Source organism: Barbus barbus (genome assembly GCF_936440315.1).
Source record: "Barbus barbus genome assembly, chromosome: 3".
Taxonomy (NCBI): domain Eukaryota; kingdom Metazoa; phylum Chordata; class Actinopteri; order Cypriniformes; family Cyprinidae; genus Barbus; species Barbus barbus.
The window spans coordinates 33,080,696-33,098,604 of record NC_136731.1 but is presented as its reverse complement, the minus strand read 5'-3'; the positions used below and the strand labels follow the sequence as shown (position 1 = coordinate 33,098,604).

The 17,909-nt window shown below is 35.9% G+C and overlaps 2 protein-coding genes across 5 annotated transcripts; both read right to left on the bottom strand.

The window, feature by feature from the left end:
• Nucleotides 1-980: 980 nt before the first annotated feature.
• LOC306850395 (troponin T, slow skeletal muscle-like) lies at nt 981-8,388 on the bottom strand. Of its 2 annotated transcripts, XM_079386015.1 has the most exons (12): nt 8,209-8,388; nt 6,830-6,866; nt 6,251-6,289; nt 4,189-4,252; nt 3,169-3,229; nt 2,852-2,968; nt 2,675-2,752; nt 2,428-2,541; nt 2,235-2,344; nt 1,853-1,943; nt 1,608-1,648; nt 981-1,232 (listed from the first exon to the last, which is right to left on the bottom strand). In XM_079386015.1, exons 4-12 carry the CDS (start codon nt 4,206-4,208, stop codon nt 1,187-1,189), a joined length of 678 nt encoding a protein of 225 aa, XP_079242141.1. In that variant the 5' UTR covers nt 4,209-4,252; nt 6,251-6,289; nt 6,830-6,866; nt 8,209-8,388; the 3' UTR covers nt 981-1,186. The 2 variants fall into 2 exon arrangements, with proteins under 2 accessions (XP_079242141.1, XP_079242142.1); XM_079386016.1 differs by lacking the exons at nt 4,189-4,252; nt 6,251-6,289; nt 6,830-6,866; nt 8,209-8,388 and adding an exon at nt 3,329-3,346.
• Nucleotides 8,389-9,929: 1,541 nt separating this feature from the next.
• pih1d1 (PIH1 domain containing 1) lies at nt 9,930-17,787 on the bottom strand. Of its 3 annotated transcripts, none has more exons than XM_079378554.1 (11): nt 17,760-17,787; nt 17,355-17,451; nt 14,551-14,608; nt 14,238-14,426; nt 13,948-14,009; nt 13,772-13,853; nt 12,702-12,798; nt 10,688-10,720; nt 10,407-10,485; nt 10,173-10,316; nt 9,930-10,017 (listed from the first exon to the last, which is right to left on the bottom strand). In XM_079378554.1, the coding sequence occupies exons 2-11, from the start codon at nt 17,433-17,435 to the stop codon at nt 9,982-9,984; spliced, it is 861 nt and encodes a 286-aa protein (XP_079234680.1). In that variant the 5' UTR covers nt 17,436-17,451; nt 17,760-17,787; the 3' UTR covers nt 9,930-9,981. The 3 variants fall into 3 exon arrangements, with proteins under 3 accessions (XP_079234680.1, XP_079234679.1, XP_079234678.1); XM_079378553.1 differs by having other exon boundaries at nt 17,653-17,771; XM_079378552.1 differs by having other exon boundaries at nt 17,597-17,766.
• Between the last annotated feature and the right edge of the window lie 122 nt (nt 17,788-17,909).

Below are 17,909 nucleotides of genomic sequence, written 5' to 3'. Positions count from 1 at the left end.
GGGACTTTGTAGAAAACGAAGCGTTTGAGAGAGGCGGGGCATAGAGGACCTACAATAATGTATAGTATTTTAAAAATAATGTGTTTTTTGAACATTAAAGCATGTCAACATATTCTGTTACACCAAATACACAAAATAATGATCTTTAAAAAAGCATCATATGACCCCTTTAATAACCTTCACCTTATCCCAGCTCAGTATAGCAGCAAACGTGTTTTGCAATACAACATGAACACAATAAGTACATTGTACTTTTCCTAAATATGAAGTGGGACCAATTTAATAATTATTAAATATATATTTTTATGTAAATGCAGACAACTGGATGAAATAATGTGAAAAATGTATGTTAAATGATTAACATACATTTTTCACATGATTTAATTCCAGTTGAAATGATTTAAACAATGATTTAACTTAAATCATATCCTAGCCTTCTGTTAAGACATAGTGTAGTGTTAATGTGGGTCTGTCAATTGCCTCCAGCAAGCCATAATAATTGGAGTACATACCTTTTGACAATTACACTTATTTTATCACAAATATGGGCGCTACAGCATAATGGCATTTTGTATGCGAGAGGTGAACACTCATCACAGAATCCTCCCTCATACAACCTGTTCTTACGGGCTCCTTGATAACATCCCATTTTACTTCAGCAAACCTAATGAAAACTGACCAAAATACAAGTAGGAATTAAGTACATTTAAGGAAATGACTTATGCTATCAACGCCGAGGCATGTGAGCTGGAGACCACAAGTTTTGTGCAGCATCATGAAAACAGGATTCTCAGGCCGTGTTATAAACAGTATGAATGAAGACGGACAACTTTAAATGATGTCAAAGCCACTTCTGTCTGACACACAACTTAGTTTCATTTCCTCAACACACATTTCTCTTCCCTTTAAGAGGGAATTAGTTTCTGATGCATTAGCAGTCTGCTTTGGAAAGAATAAATGATGATTCAGATGCATTTTTTCATTAACATTTATTAATATAGCAGACACTTTTTTCCAAAGTGCCTTACGAATGAAAATAATGCAGAAGTGATTCATCTAATCCAAGCACATCAGATCTGAGAGGAGTTTCGATTATATTCAGAAATATTATTCTTTTGCAGAGGCTGTGAAATTGTCAGAAGAGTCAAAAGCATCCATGGTGTCTTTTCATTATTTTTCCGATTTCTTATTTCCAGCGACCTCCAACCTTTCCTTTACCATGGCCTTTTTTGCTGTGATAAAGAGAGAGGTGAGACATGAGCATAACTGAGACAGATTTCTATGGACTTTTTTCAAAAAAAATTTCACTGAAGAAAAATGCCTTAGAAACAAGGGTTGGTTCATTCAAAATTAAAAAATTCTATTATCATTAACTTCAAAACCAACATGATTTCTTTCTTCTGTGAAACACAGAAGATAATATTAATAACTCATGTTGTTTTCATTTTTCTTTGGTGTGTGTGTGTAGGTGTAGGTGTTCCTCAGTCATTTAGTGTATGATTCCCAGTTTTTCTTGGTAACCATTTACAAAGTTGGCCAGTAAATGCATCCAAATGTTAAAAATCAGATTAAAAAAACAACCTCCCAAGTAACTTAATGTGACTTACAACTTTTGAGCGTGAAAAATCCTGTTCAGCAGAACAACAATCTGTTGAGAAGGAAGCAACGTTCAGATAAATACATTTTTTGGCACTTTTCTTTTCACTCTATCTGTTTTTCTGTAATTCAACTGAGCACAGATTAGTATTTGCCAAAACAAAGACAGACAGATTTAATACTGCATAATCCATCAGTTGCCAACACCTAGATCTCTCAAACCACAGTTCTCTCTCAGTGAATCAAATCACCACACCTCATACTTCTGTCTCTTCATATGATCCAACAGGTCAAACTTCTCTGACTCCAGCTGGTAAATCCAGTTCCACATCTCCTGAGCTCGTTGCCTGTTTTGTAGAAGTAAGGAACAGACATGATGCAAAACTGTCAGGTTTGAATATATGCCTATCATATACATTTACATTTATGCATTTAGCAGACGCTTTTATCCAAAGCGACTTACATTGAATTCAAGTTACAGTTTTTACATTTTATCAGCTCTATCATGGAGCATGGGGGAAAAAAACATGAGTCTAAAAAGGAACACACTTTTCAATGTAAAATCATGTAACATCCTGTGCATATCTTGAATAACGGTAAACATATGACTGTATTTGGATGTGTATTTGGGTGGTTACCTCAACCCATCTTCTCGAAGATTGTCGATACCAAGAGGACAGCGCCTCTCTGAAAGTGTCTTTCTCTTGATCTCTCGCCCAGTAAGACGCTTCCCCCGTTTCTGCTCTGCCTACAACACAAGAATGCAAATGTTCTGTACAAAAATGTATTATTGTACATATGGTAAGAAACACGTACACAACAATAACTTACCTTGGCTAAGAAGCCACCAAAATTTGCCCCCATATTGGACAAAACCTTCTTCTTCTTGGCCTCGTCTTCTGCTCTCTTCTTAGCCTCCTCATCCTCTTTCCTCTGACGCTCTTCCTGATGAGAGAGCATAGATAATACATTTCACATCGATTTTATCTTACAAGTGTTCTGTATTAAATTCCACATATGACTTAGAGAGAAGTTGAGTATTTTATTTACTAAGTTTTACGATTCATTTCTGATTTACCGCAATCCTCGTCTGTCGGTCTCTTTCTTTTTCTGCTCTAAAACGCTGCTGCTCTGCTCTTTCTGCCCGCCGCCGCTCCTGATGGACCGAATGGCCGACAATTAGTGCAAAGCAAAGAGAAAATTGAGTACAGAATGCTTTATGAAAAAAAAACAGATGATCAAGATCAGGAGTTACAATTCTATCCTTGAGACCGATCAGTTCTTCCTCCTCTTTCTTCCTCTGTTCAAAGTGGACATCAATTAAAGTCTGCAACTCCAGAAAGTCCTTCTCCATCCTTTTTCTGTGAATATCCTGAGAGAGGAAATTATATAGATTTTCATAAAGTCTAAACAGCTTAAAACTCACAATAGTTTTCATGTCTTCACTGAACACACCATATAAACATTTACCCTGCATGGTGGAAAAAAGTGAACCCTGCATATTCTCAGTTTGCAGTTCATTTTAAGAAGAACTGAACTGGGGTTGAAATACTGCAGTGGATTGGTACTTACATCGAAATCAACCCGATCACCCTCTGGAATCTTTGGAGGGGCAAGCTGTGGAGCCATGGGCCTGTGTGAGAGAGAGGAATTAGAACGAGACTGAGGGGAATGATTGATTGAAGAAATTAGGAAATTGCAGAGCGTGCTTGTGAAAAGTCTGAACACTTACTTGGGCCGGGGTCTTTCCTCCTCTGCAAAAGGGTACAAAGAACAGGGAAAAAAGAAACAAGCAAGTTTTTGTCAAGTGTAATCATAAAGCCCTTCCTATTCGCACACAACTGTACAATAATCCACTAGTCTTGCTGACTTTTGTGGGGCGTCATACTGAATTACACTGGTTGTATGAAATATGTTTTTCTGCCTCCTTTTGACATTTTCCCATTTTAAAAATATGTGGAAATTATTTTGAATAAAGCTGGTCCCTTTTATGCAACAAGACTAAAGGACACATCTATCACAGGGTTCCTTTAAGAACTCTTCAGTGATTTATTACAGTTAATATAACATTCTGTGTTTAAAAACAAATGTCAGTCCGGTGTCAGAGCTGCAAAAGTTGAATTTGATCAGATATTTAGAGCCTGTTCCCACTAATCTATAAAAAAACAAAAAAAGAGTTAAAGTAAATATTTTAAACTAAAATCTCTCACCTTCTTCCTGAGTCTCCTCTGGTGAAAAAATACAGGAACATATTAACAACAGAACAATGGGCGATGTAGAAATAACATGGTAATAAAATTAGTATATAAGCAGACATTTGACAAATTTACAAAATAAACAATGCAAATCTCCAATCCAATTTCCTATTGTGGGCATGCAACATACTCTCGCTCTCATTTCATTAGAAAAAAAAATGTAATGTGTTCCACAGTGTGTAGCCAAATGTTTACAAAAACACACCATATTCACAAATGTCTAAAATGAAGAGTTATATTTCAAATGACTGATTACATGATTTATTAAATATAACACAGCCCTTACACACAATACTAAAAATGCATGTTACAATCTTCCATAAGGTTTATATTTTACATGCCATTCTGTTGGTGCATGTCTTTGAATCAAGTACCTTGATATTCTGTATACTCCTGCTGTTCTGCAATATAGATTCAACAAATAATCAAAACAAATCAAACATATCAATATCTTTAACAGATACAGAGAATCTTGGCATTCAGTCCTTAGTAATCCTTATCTGTCCTTACAGGGCTTTTCTGTAGCTCAAATAGTAGAGCATGGTGCTAGCAACGCCAAGGTCATGGGTTCGATTCCCAGGGAAAGCAAGAGCTGATAAAATGTAAAAACTGTAACTTGAATGCAATGTAAGTCGCTTTGGATAAAGGTGTCTGCTAAATGCATAAATGTAAATGCATTCCTCTTACTCCGATTCTGTCCTTCTTTTAAACAGGATAAAGTAGTGCACTTTGACCGAATGTGGATTTCGACTTTATATTGACTAATATAATATTTTACTATGTTTTTATTACCATACTATTTTTAAAACCAAATCAAATGTTATTATCGATTTTATTAACATTATTACATTACTCAAAAATATTGTGGAAAGTTTATTAAATTTTGCCAATCATTACAGTGCAGCTGCTTACTTCAGCAACCCACTTCTCTTTTGTTTATTTCTATTATGCATTATAAGTTCTCAAGTACTTTGTCTGTCATGAACATCAAGCCAGATATGTGACCCTGGACCACAAAACCAGCCTTAAGTGTCAATTTTTCAAAATTTAGATTTATAGATCATCTAAACGCTTTCCATTGATGTATGGTTTGTTAGGTTTGGACAATATTTGGTGGAGATACAACTATTTGAAAATCTGGAATATGAGGGTGCAAAAAAAAAAAAAATTGAGAAAATCACCTTTAAAGTTGTCCAAATGAAGTTCTTAGCAATGCATATTACTAATCAAAAATGAAGTTTTGATATATTTATGGTAAGAAATTTATGAAATATCTTCATGAAACATGATCTTTACTTAATATCCTAATGATTTTTGGCATAAAAAAAAAAATGGATAATTTTTATATTTTTGGCTATTGCTACAAATATACACCAGCGACTTAAGACTGGTTTTGTGGTCCAGGGTCACATAGGTTTTACTTCATCTGAAAATATGAACTAGAGAACTATTGCCTATTTTTATGTGCCTTTTTGGACCATAAATTTTCAGTACATCACAAATAATGGCTGCAGACAGAGGTGCAGCTTTATTTCTAGTCCATTTTGATTCACATATAACCAGACGTAATGCTGTCTAACTGCATTGGTGAGTTTACTTGTTTCCCAGGAATATTCTTCTCATAAGGATTTTTTAAAGCGTCATAAGCCAGGAACCAAACCATACAGTTACAAGGTGAATCACAACATTAAGAACATTGATTTGAAGCAAAAATATTTTAAATTTCAAAACAAAAAGACAAAAGTACAAGACTATGACATTATCGAAATAACAATGGATAAACATAAAATTGTTGATTTAATTAATTGATTATTGCTAATTATTGATTCATTTATTCATATAGAAACAATATATTTTATGTTTTTGTGCAAATATTAATTTAAATTTGAATATTTTTTTCTTTGAGTTTTTTTTTAGCTTTTTTTTTCTCCCATGATTCTCTGGTTTGTGGAGAATTCTTTGCAAATCACCAGGAATTCCACTGTTAAACAAGATTATTTAGGCTCATGGCTTCAACAGAAGCATATATTGATTAACCAGCCTGTAGCTCAGAACCCAATTTTTCAACACTATTGGTTTGTCAATTTCCACCAGCTCGATGGATTAGTGAACTAGTTATGAACATAATCAGTGGAAAAAATCCCAAAATAGTGTGATGAGCCATCAGCGCATGATTGAATCTCTACTTCCAGTCATGTGACTTTGTGCTGTATTTTACAGCTACTGCCTCACTTTCACACTATTTCAGCTGGTGTCGCTCTCAGTCAACATTGATTGAGTAAAATGACTGCATTACATACTATCTCATATTTTGTAGTATTTATTTTTGTGTGGCCTATTATTTTCTCATCGACTTTAAAGAGACTTTGTTTTGAACTCTCGATGAGGTATTATTTTACCTGCTCCTGCATCCTCTGCAGCCTCCTCCTCCTCTGCTTCTCACCAATAAACAAACCACAATGACAAGATGAAGGAAAAGGAAAACATAAATATATATCAGTTCTGTGCCCAAAAGAGCATGTGAGGGCAATCAGGAAAGAATAGTAGGAGGAGTATGTATATAAATAAGTATGTGCATAGGATTATGTAAGTGTACACCATTTGTTAGATATGCATGCCAACAGTAACATGAGATCACTCTGTAATAATAACCCTTCCAGGAAAAGGCATTGTGAAAAGCCTAAGCACCCAATCAGATGCATGCATAGCTCTGTGAAACCAACTGAAGCTCAGCAGGGCCTCGAGAGACATCTATAACTGGCCTCTGGGTACACATTATGCCAAGGATTTACTGATAATCACTAAAGATAAAGTTTTAGAGGGCAAAAAACAAAAACAAAGAATAATTCTACTCACCCTCTTCTTGTTCACTAAGAGGCCATTTAGAAAAAGAAAAGAAAAGGTATGAGTAAAAATCACATTAAATATAATGCTTTATTATTCTGATAATCAGTAATGATAGAAAAAAGTAACATTACTCACTCATATTCCTCCTCTACATCGGACATGGTGAAACTGGATGAGAGGAGGAGGAAGAGAAAGCGAGAGTGAGACAGACAGCACAAGGAAAAATAGAAGATCCACATAGCTTAACATTTCGTAATAGCTTTAGAAAGAGGATGAGAGAGCAGCCAAAGTAGCATCAGATCTAAATTGTTCCATTGTCCTAAAGTGCTGACATCTGATTGAATGCTTCATATGAAGACTGATGGGGTGAGAACAGGTGGGAATGCGCAGACAAAGACAGGGTCAGATACGATTTCTGACACTTTCTTCATTCGGGTGTTCCATTACTACAGTTTTAGACATGTTCTTTTCTCGTTTTGCTCTCTGAGAACAAAAAGCACCTAGTTCTGTTTTGCACAACTGTCAAGTCAGTGGACAAGGCAGCAAACTGCTGTGAACCTGGCATTGGCTTGTTTTCCCGAACTGGAAGTTCTGGATTTGATTGCAGGTATTGCAGTTAATGACTTGTCATACACTGGTTAAATGCAGTCATTAACATTCTGCTGTCAGATTCCTTTCCCTGTGTCTCGTCATTCACATCAGTGTCATATCATAACTGCTATTTGAAACAATTTTATAGCTACAGTGTCATCGCCAGAGAGAATTTACGAGGCATGTAGCTGTCACCACCCCTTCTAGTACTTTACTGTCTCTGGACAAAGACTTGCAAGCACATGCAGTGCCCATCTAAAACCGGCATCCTTTCAACAGTTTGCCCTGCTGCTGCTTTGCTAATGAGACTCGCAGCATATAAAAGGCATGAATCTGGCAAATTCTGCACGAAAGAATCAAATTACAAAAGGAAGATGCCCTCGCTCTGGAGCAACCCAAGAAGGGATAGACGCAAGAGACAACAGGAAAAGTGGCAGACAGAGAGGGCCTTTGAGGGGCATGTAAGGTTATGGGAGGTCATAATGGCATTAACCACAGAATTTTGACGGCTTAATTTTAGCCAAGGGTGCAGGGGGAGATTATATGAGTTACGGCGAATCCTTATTGCTCTGAAAGTGAATTTTATTCATAGTTTCGTAAGTCCATTTGGTCTAGGACAAAATCAAACGCTACACAAATCAGTGCAGACTACTACAGGCAATTATGCCAGGAAGATGTATGCAGGTTATGACCATCGTTGGTGAACCTCATACTGTTCTGCCTTTAGTTACTTAATTACATTCATTTTTGAGTCCTAAATAAGCACACAAGTCTGGTACAGGACACTAAACCACAATAATAGATAACTAGCATTATTATATTGCAACTGCACACAAGAATTATACTGAAAATTCAGCTACTTTTCTCCAGATGGAAAGAAATGACTGAAAATGCAATTGTTTGAGAAGAAGACTTTTACCTTTTGGTGATGGTAGGATGGGTTCACAGTGGATGAAATACAGGCACGCAAAGGATGAGAGGAGAGGAGAGTCCCCGTGAATTATGAGAGTTTTGTAATGCGGGACAATGGCTCGTTTTTATATGAGGACAGGGACAGATGGAGGGTGTTAGCAGCTCCGGCATAGGACCATGGATGGATTAGAAATGAACCCTGGGACAGAAAGATGACCACCACGGGGGATTAGGGGAGACAGGAGGAATGACCTCACATAACAAACACAGGGATATAAAAAGAGATAGAAAAAACAAAGGGACAGTTGAGAACAAAAATAGCACAGGGGATTTAAACACAGTTCTTCCCAGAAGACATATTTTCTATTCGACACAATGTAAAACAAGGTAATGGCTAAGGCAACTTGGAGGTAAATGGATGGGCTCCCATTTCTTATAGGTATTGGTCAGGAATATTTTTTTTTAATTCAGATAATTAGCCAAAATACTAACCCTGCAGATAGTTGATTGAAGTTCCAGTAGATGGAAAAGTTGCTGATATATGCAGTGACGTCAAAGGCAACATGTTCAGCTTGCACAAATTACTTGGCATTTGTTGGCTGAATGGCAATACAACAGACTGTGATAGATTGCGATTCAGTTATTTTGTTGTAAAAAAGTACAATGGTGACTTTATTTTTATTTCTGAGAACATGAATCACTATGACTGAGTAACATTTTTCTAGTCACAGTTTTATGGAAGAACATTCATTTATTTATTTATCTAGAACTGGTCATTTCTTGTATCAATATTTGGTTCATAATCCTTCCAGAGTCGTTTAGGTTGCTCATAGATTTGTACAATTACATAATGGACATTTATTCCAATCAATGCCTGTTCAGTGATTTTTCAGCTCTTTTTAAAAATAGAGTTTCTCTAGATTGTGACTTTCAAGCCATACTTCAAGAATACTAACATTTTCCCATGTGACTTCACTAGAACATGCAGTGTTTGCTTCTATTTACATTGCATTGGGCTTTATCCAAGCGCCAACAAAGTTCTTGATTAAGAAAAACCCCAAATACGTAAATTGTATTTCCAGTGGGACTGCACAAAACATCAGAGCACAAAACTTCCTTCAACAAACTCTTAACATCAGTCTTTCTTCTCTCTTTGCTGTTTAATGAACATAGTTCTATAATAATCCCTGGCAGAAAGTAAAAGGCAACAAAAGAGACATTGTCAGAAATGTATCTCTAAAACATATGTAATTATTACATAATTTGTTTATATGTGACCCTGGACCACAAAACCAGTTTTAAGTCGCTGGGGTATATTTTTAGCAATAGCCAAAAATACACTGTATGGGTCAAAATTATAGATTTTTATTGAATTTGATGCCAAAAATCATTAGGACATTAAATAAAGGTCATGCTCCATGAAGATATTTTGTAAATTTCCTACTGTAAATACATCAAAACTTAATTATTGATTAGTAATATGCATTGCTAAGAACCTCATTTGGACAACTTTAAAGTCGATTTTCTCAATATTTGGATTTTTTTGCACCCTCAGATTCCAGATTTTCAAATAGTTGTATCTCCGCCAAATATTGTTCTATCCTAACAAACCATATATCAATGGAAAGCTTATTTCCCCTTATGACTGGTTTTCTGGTCCTTGGTCACATATATTCAACCTTTATATAATTAGTTACCAATCAAATCTTATTGAGCAATACACAACACTTTCTGTATACAAAATGAAGTTTATTATGAAATAATAGCCTTGCAATAGTTTTTATGAAGACACTACTGGCATGGTCACTGTGAGCGTCTGAAAAGAAAACAGGAAAAGACTGTATGAGATGTACTGCAAAACCACACCAGCACCAATATAATGGGTCAAAGAGTGGTCATTGTGTAGCGTTTAAAAAAAGACAATACAAAACTACTTGATGGGCAAAGTATGCAATCCTGACAAGAACTCACCTGTGTGTTTGTGTTGAACTGGGCTACACTGTTTTCTTGGTCAATATGCAGGGGAAAGAAAATATCCAAGTGGAAAAGAGAAGGTCGAGCAATCAGCACTAGTCTGTCTTCTCCCAAATCCAGAACAAGAGAGCGAGCAGATATCTAGTGAAGAAGACGGCAAAGCCTAGAATCTCGTACTTTGTGTTAACATGTAGTTGAACGTAGTCCAAAACCAAGCTCTCCATTACTCACCACTCCAGGAAGCAGGATCTCAGCGATCAGATGCTCTGCATTTCCACTTGGGGGCTCCACTAATAAACTGAACTCTGGACTGGAGTTAATGAAGCACAATAAAGGCATAAATTATTAAGTTGCAGGTAAAGTTCTGCCTCACAGTAACCAATTATATATATATCACACTAAACATAACAAATGGGGCAAAACTAAGTCTTAACATAAGTGACAGCAAAACACAAAACAAGAAAGGGACACACCAAACAATGCATTTAAAAAAAAACTCCAAATAAACATACCATTTGGTTGATGAAGGCAAAGAGTCAGATTCCCTGTCCACAGAGATCAAAGTGATTAGAGGAATTCCAGTTATAGCTAATCAGCAGGTCAACAATCAGAATGGGATCAGGTGCAGAAAAGAGCAATGAGCCACAGACAACTCACTCACAAATCACATGACACATACACACAGTAACAGACAGTTAAAGTGTCACTGATAACTAGGAACAGGTCCAGACAAAATGTGTTTTTGAGCAAATTTGGCAGCATTCTGTGAAAACTATTTCACTTTAGTAAAATGTGGTAAACAGTAAGTATAAAAATCTTATTGGTAGCTGAAAGCATAATTATTAGACAAAATATTAAAGAACCAAACACACAAGGGGCTTGCGATGCGAGATAATTATCTATAATTGAATTTTTCAACGGCCGAACTGTAAATATACTACTTATGCACTAATAGACAATGATGAATTAATAAATCAAAGAACATCAAAGTAAAGTATAGAAATCCCACCCCTCCTTCAGGCACACCTAGTTAGTGTCAAGTATGAACAACTATTCATTTTGTTACAATACTGTATAACCAAACTAGTTTGAACACTGCCAGAGGGCCTTCAGTTGTAAGAAAGCTTTAACTGAAAACTTTGCTTTTCAGAAGTCTTAAAGGGGCAATTACAAGCATTTAAAAAGACAAATACATGAATAAGAATTGGCACACTTTTCTGATTCTGTGAGAGTATTTTTAACACATGAAGCCATTTCCCCTAATAATAGTAACAGGTCCTTTCTTGGCCTAACTGTTATTTCCTTAGTAAAGCCGTAACGATCTTTTGATTATTCTCCTCTGGAATGAACACCTGTTTTGGAACTGTTCCACTTCATTTCAACTAAACTCATCCGTGTTGATGCTTAAAACCCAGCACAATCCACTATGTTGATTTTACTGCCAGGGACAGATGGGAGTGTGGTGGGAAAATAAACATGGAGGCTACAAATGGCAACAAACTGCTTTGAGCAAAATTCATTCCTTTGCTGATCCAGAAATGTCAGCTCATTTCAATTGTCTTTTCTTGTTGGGTTCAGAGGCAAGTCACCTTATTTAACAATCATACCACTTTTTGCTTTTTATATATATATATATATATATATATATATATATATATATATATATATAATTAATTAATGGAGGTTTTGTAGTATTTTACAAATATTTTTTGGAAGAAAATTTAAATAAATTAAAAGTCATTAAGAAGATATTGCGAGTGTGGATCCTTTATCTGAAAGGGGGGGATTCTAGTTTTTACAAGGTCAGATGATATTTTTCAATGGCTGATGTCTATACAGATATCTAGAAAAATTATACTTAAAATTCACGAAGAAACTGAAATCACAAATTGTTTACTATCTATTGTCAGCTGCTTACAGAATGTCACTATTTTGGCCAATTCAATACTAATAAAATACATATCTTAAACAACCAAATTATGTCTTAAGATTTTTCAATACATATCAATTCTCAAATACTAATTTTCTGCAGTATTGATCCACAGATCCCCTCTCTTCCAATAGATAAGAGTAGTGAACCCCATTACTTCATGTGCTGTAAGTTTAACATGCATTTGAAGGGAACTGATTGTCTTCAGAAAAGTTTAGATGCCATTTTCTTTGTGTCAATACAGTGATATTTCTAGGCGCAGCACTGGCTTGTGTATGGGGTAACCGCTGTATTTCTGCTGTCCCATAAGCGGCATGTGCTTTTTACCAAACCTTTTGTTAGTGTCAAATCTTTACCTGTTAACAGTAAAGTTGTTTTAATCGCTGTTTTTACCGTAATTTTACAGTTTAGGATGTTACCATAGACATTGGTGTTAATGTAGTTCTATTCTGAACAACATCTGAATTTTCTGAAACAATTAAACTGCTGATTCCAATCAATTAGTAGGCTTCTGCGATAATGAGTATTATTTGTATTTCTTCTCACAACCTTATTGGCAATCATTCCAAAGAGACTCATTTTGAAGTAGAACTCACTTTGAGTCAATTTCCTGGATAACTGGCTTGCTCTTGGTACGAATATTTTGTTCTGCTATGGAGCCCATGAACTTCCTGTTCTTCAAAATTTTCACATCTGAAAAAAAAAGGAAATGATGGGATCAATGGACATGGCATGGAAGAGGCATTTTCTGAACTATACACATGTAGAGTAGGTCAGAAATTAACGGTGCCTTGGGGCAAAAATGCCCGCAAAATTACAGATAAGGGGGAAAAAAAATGTCCCTCCACAGTTAAGCTAGACTTATTACAGCTGACATAATGAAAGTGAAAAGTGAAATGAATGAAAATGCATCATCACATTTACAGTAGATTTGGTCATGTTGCTTAAGATTTCTTTTCATGCATGTTTTGCAGTGTAGAGCATTATAACCAATCACCCATGTTTCTGTTGAGCTTATGCTTTTTTCACTTGAGTTTTTGCATATCTCAATTTATTTAAATTATTCCCAGTTTGACTAACCATTTTGTTTTTCATGCTACTGAAACAACCAATGTGACGTTTTGATTTTCTAATCTGTAAAATGAAATAAATTCATTAACAGTTCTTAGCTTGTTTTGTCTGTATCCAGAATATGACATGCTACCCCCCCCCCCCTCAAAAAAAACTTAATATTAATCAACATTAGCAATGATTATTGCAATAACAAGAGCAATAAGCAACAATAATGACTTTGTCATGATATTGCAGCTTAACCCTCTAATGAGTTCCTGTTTTTTAACAGCTATTTTCATTACAATTTATGTGTAAATACACACATGAGCAGTCTGTGTATATAAATGCCATGTCAAATGCATCTTCTGTTCCAACTCTCAGTGTAAAGATGTTTTTTTTTGTTGATGGTAAATAAAATGTAATTTGTATTGTGATGACTGAAGTAATTGGTTAAATTTAAGCAGCTGAAATAAAAAGAAACACAGATACATTTCATGTAATTATAAAACTTGCCCTCACAAAAGTAAAAAAAGTCACTGGAAATGAATTCCAGGCAGCAAATATTGTCCCTTAATGAAAAAGTTAATTTTTGACCAGAGTAATTTAATCTGACCTCTGCTCAACTCAAGGCTGTATTTGTTTTCCAGTCCCTCCAAAGAAACTGCAATAAGAAACTGCTGGAACAGGGTATCTTTCTGTTGGGAACAGACATACACAGTGATAGCCATGAATGCAGTCACATATTTCCGAGGTACTTTCAGTGCGTACATTCACATACAAGACACACACCTGACATTTCTGGAAGAACTCGTCGTTGATGACGACATCATACACAGTACAGCCTTGTGAGCCTGGCAAAAATAATATCTTACATGCACTTCAAGAATATTTGAATTTGATACTTCCTTATCATATAAGACAGTCATTATATGGCTTGTGTCTTTATCATTATATTTATTTTGGTTGGTGTCAACCAGATTAGACTCCGCCTTGCATTAAAACAACACATTTGAGTTTGGATTTTGGGAATGATACTAAAAGGAGAATGTAGTAAATTTGAAAATGTGAATGCCTCTCACTGTTGTCCACTTCTGTATGCGGCTCGCCGAGACTCATGGGCACTCTGTAACTCGTCGGGTCCTCTGACTCCAGTAGCTCCACGAGTGCTTCCTGGGACAGATGAGGAGGGGGCGGCACCACCTGTGACTGACAGATATTCAGAAAGACCTTCTTTTTGTCTGACATCGAGGAGGTCTTCACGCACATGCCTGGCATAAATTCAGACAAATTCAGACAGAATTAATCACTTAATAAACACAAACATCACCAATGTCTCAAAATATAATGGTCCTGACCAGTCCTGAGAAAATGTTTGTAAAATATCAGACTAACCTGGTTGTGGACGGATTACTTTGGAAGGGGGACTTTCGCTTTGCACTTTTCCCATGGTCTGTAAAGTTGGATAAAACAGTTGGGTTTAATGACCACAGGACATGAAATTTAATTTACAGCTTCAGAGATATACATTTGCATTAGTTTGATGCCTTTATCCAAAGGTATCTATGAAACATACAGGGTGGGAAAAGAAAGAAAATAATAAAGGAAAACAAAAAACAATTTGTGGAGGTAATGAGAAAAATCTATAAAAAAATACTCAATAATACATATACAATAATACAATAATAAAGGTAAAGTAGTGAAATGTACAAATATAGACAGTGGATGCACTACGTACAAACAAAATCATATACAGTGGGGAAAAAAAATATTTGGTCCCCTGCTGATTTTGTTTGCCCACTGACAAAGAAATGATCAGTCTGTAATTTTAATGGTAGGTTTATTTGAACAGTGAGAGACAGAATAACAACAAAAAAAATCCAGAAAAACGCATTTCAAAAAAGTTATAAATTGATTTGCATTTTAATGAGTCAAATAAGTATTTGACCCCTTTGCAAAACATGACTTAGTACTTGGTGGCAAAACCCTTGTTGGCAATCACGGAGGTCAGACGTCTCTTGTAGTTGGCCACCAGGTTTGCACAGGTTTGACGGTGGGGAAGGTGTTCTTGGGGTCATAGGCAGCATTCCTCCTCCTCCAAACACAACGAGTTGAGGCCAAAGAGCTGGATTTTGGTTTCATCTGACCACAGCACTTTCACCCAGTCCTCCTCCGCAAACTTCAGACGGGCCTGTACATGTGCTTTCTTGAGCAGGGGGACCTTGTGGGTGCTGCAGGATTTCAGTCCTTTACGGCGTAGTGTGTTAGCGATTGTTTTTGTGGCGACTATGGTCCCAGCTGCCTTGAGATCATTGACAAGATCCTCCCGTGTAGTTCTAGGGTGATTCCTCACTGCTCTCATGATCATTGAAACTCCACGAGGTGAGATCTTGCATGGAGCCCCAGTCCAAGGGAGATTGACAGTTATTTTGTATTTCTTCCATTTGCGAATAATCACACCAACTTTTGTCACCTTCTCACCAAGCTGCTTGGCGATGGTGTTGTAGCCCATTCCAGCCTTGTGTAGGTCTACAATCTTGTCCCTGACATCCTTGGACATCTCTTTGGTTTTGCCATGGTGGAGAGTTTGGAATCTGATTGATTGATTGCTTCTGCGGACAGGTGCCTTTTCTACAGATAACAAACTGAGATTAGGAGCACTCCCTTTAAGAGAGTACTCCTAATCTCAGCTCCTTATCTGTATAAAAGACACCTTGGAGCCAGAAATCTTGCTGATTGATAGGGGATCAAATACTTATTTCACTCATTAAAATGCAAATCAATTTATAACTTTTTTTGAAATGCGTTTTTCTGGATTTTTTTTTTTTTTTTGTTATTCTGTCTCTCACTGTTCAAAGAAACCTACCATCATAATTATAGACTGATTATTTCTTTGTCAGTGGGCAAACAAAATCAGCAGGGGATCAAATATTTTTTTTCCCCCACTGTAGATATATCATCTGCATGATAATGCAAAAGTAGAATATTGTTTGTTTAGAATGGAAAAGTGAGCTTAAGGCTGGAATACACTACACGAATTTTGCTCGATTTACAGTCAGGAGAAGTTGATGCTACTTCTGAAAATCAGAGCCAGTCAGCAGATTTAAGTTAGAAAATTGCATAGTGTATGATGGTCACAGACTCTGTGACTGAAGTCATCTATCCTTCAGTCTCTCTCTGTGACTTTTCTGTGCGAGTCTGTGATCAGATCTACTTCAAAGTCTGGTAGTGTGTGATCCTCAGTCGTTTAGTGCGTGATGGCCAGTTTTTCCTCTGTGACTGTTTACAAAGTCTAGAGATGCCTAGTGTTTTCAAATCTGTTCAGATTTTAAAAGTGGTTTAGTTAGTGCATTAATCAGTCTGCAGAATCCATAACCTTTCTGTCTGGGATAGTTCACCCAAAACTAAAACTTTTCCTTTTTACAATCAGAAAAACTATATAGCCATGTGGAGTACTGTTTAATTTCTTGGTGAAAATGGTTATTAGGCAGAAAGTCAGTGCCTGGCATAATGTACTTTAATTAATTTCCATTCCAACAAAAAAGTGAATGATCACTGGAGTCTGTCAGACCCTAAACTCTAACCTCCTAACCCACTAATCAACTTTTGTTTTGTAAAAGACAGTCAGCAATACAGGTATAGTGCTGTCAAACGATTAAAGATTATTAATCACATCCAAAATAAAGGTTTTTGTTTACATAATATGTGTGTGTTTCCTGTGTATTTGTATTATGTATATATAAATACAAAAACATGCATACATTTAAGAAAAATATATGTTAATATATTAAATATATTTGTATGATATAAAATACAAGAATATGAATATATAAATGTAAAAAACATGGAAATATTTTAAAATACTGTACACGTGCGTATTTACATATACATAATAAATATACACAGTACACCTATATATATATTATGTAAACAAAAAGTTTTATTTTGGATGCGATTAATCAATTGACAACAGTAAAATAAGGACGAGAAAATGATGACAGTATTTTCATTTTCGAGTGAACTACCCCTTTAAATGTGCATTTTTGTTGCACATGAAATGAAGTGTTTAGCCTGCCATTCTGTGTATTCTCGACTTTTAAAGTGTAAGGTATTATTACACTGCTTCGAAAATACAGTATACATTTCCTATATAAAACTTAATATATATAAATTTAGCCGAGTAGTGTCAAAGCGGTCACCTGCAGCAGAAGTTGTTGATATAGCTCTTCTTGCTGTTTCTGCTCCAGTTCAACGCCGAGGAGAGACGCGTCTGCTTCCATGACTACACACGAGGAGCTACAGGACAAATCAGCACATTTTATAATAACACTTAAATTTGGAGTGTGTAATCTGAACAGCTATCTATCCAAAGTGTCACGGAGTGCACAGACACAGCCGCACATGCTAACTGCTAACGTATGAAGATAAACTAAGCACTTACGAATGCAGAACGCGGATATGAAGCCAAACAGCTTGTTTACAGAATGATATACTCACTCAGAGACTTAGACATGCAATAAAATATGTGCAATAATCATTTCAGCATGTGCTGTTCAACATGACGTTAGAATGAGCCTTTCTTGTAAGTGTCAAAATAAAAGTACCTTGCTTAGACCGACGGCTTCACTCCTCGAAGTACGGAAGCTTTTGTGTGGCAAAATTCAATTTGAAATGTAATATGCAAAATGGCAATGTATTTCTGTATTTAAATGTAAATTTTCCCGTACATATGTGTAACATGTAGTGCAAAATGA

Excerpts from the sequence above, each read along its gene's own strand:
- LOC306850395 (XM_079386015.1), bottom strand. The coding sequence starts at position 4,208 with ATGCACCAACAGAATGGCAT. Across the intron at positions 2,969-3,168 it reads GTGATCGGGTTGATTTCGAT|GATATTCACAGAAAAAGGAT; the intron begins GTAAGTACCAAT and ends TTCCTCTCTCAG. Across the intron at positions 1,233-1,607 it reads ATTTTTCACGCTCAAAAGTT|CAAAAAAGGCCATGGTAAAG; the intron begins GTAAGTCACATT and ends TCTTTATCACAG.
- pih1d1 (XM_079378554.1), bottom strand. The coding sequence starts at position 17,435 with ATGGAAGCAGACGCGTCTCTCCTCGGCGTTGAACTGGAGCAGAAACAG. Across the intron at positions 10,721-12,701 it reads ATCCAGGAAATTGACTCAAA|GGAATCTGACTCTTTGCCTT; the intron begins GTGAGTTCTACT and ends CTCTGTGGACAG. Across the intron at positions 10,317-10,406 it reads AGATCCTGCTTCCTGGAGTG|ATATCTGCTCGCTCTCTTGT; the intron begins GTGAGTAATGGA and ends CTTCTTCACTAG.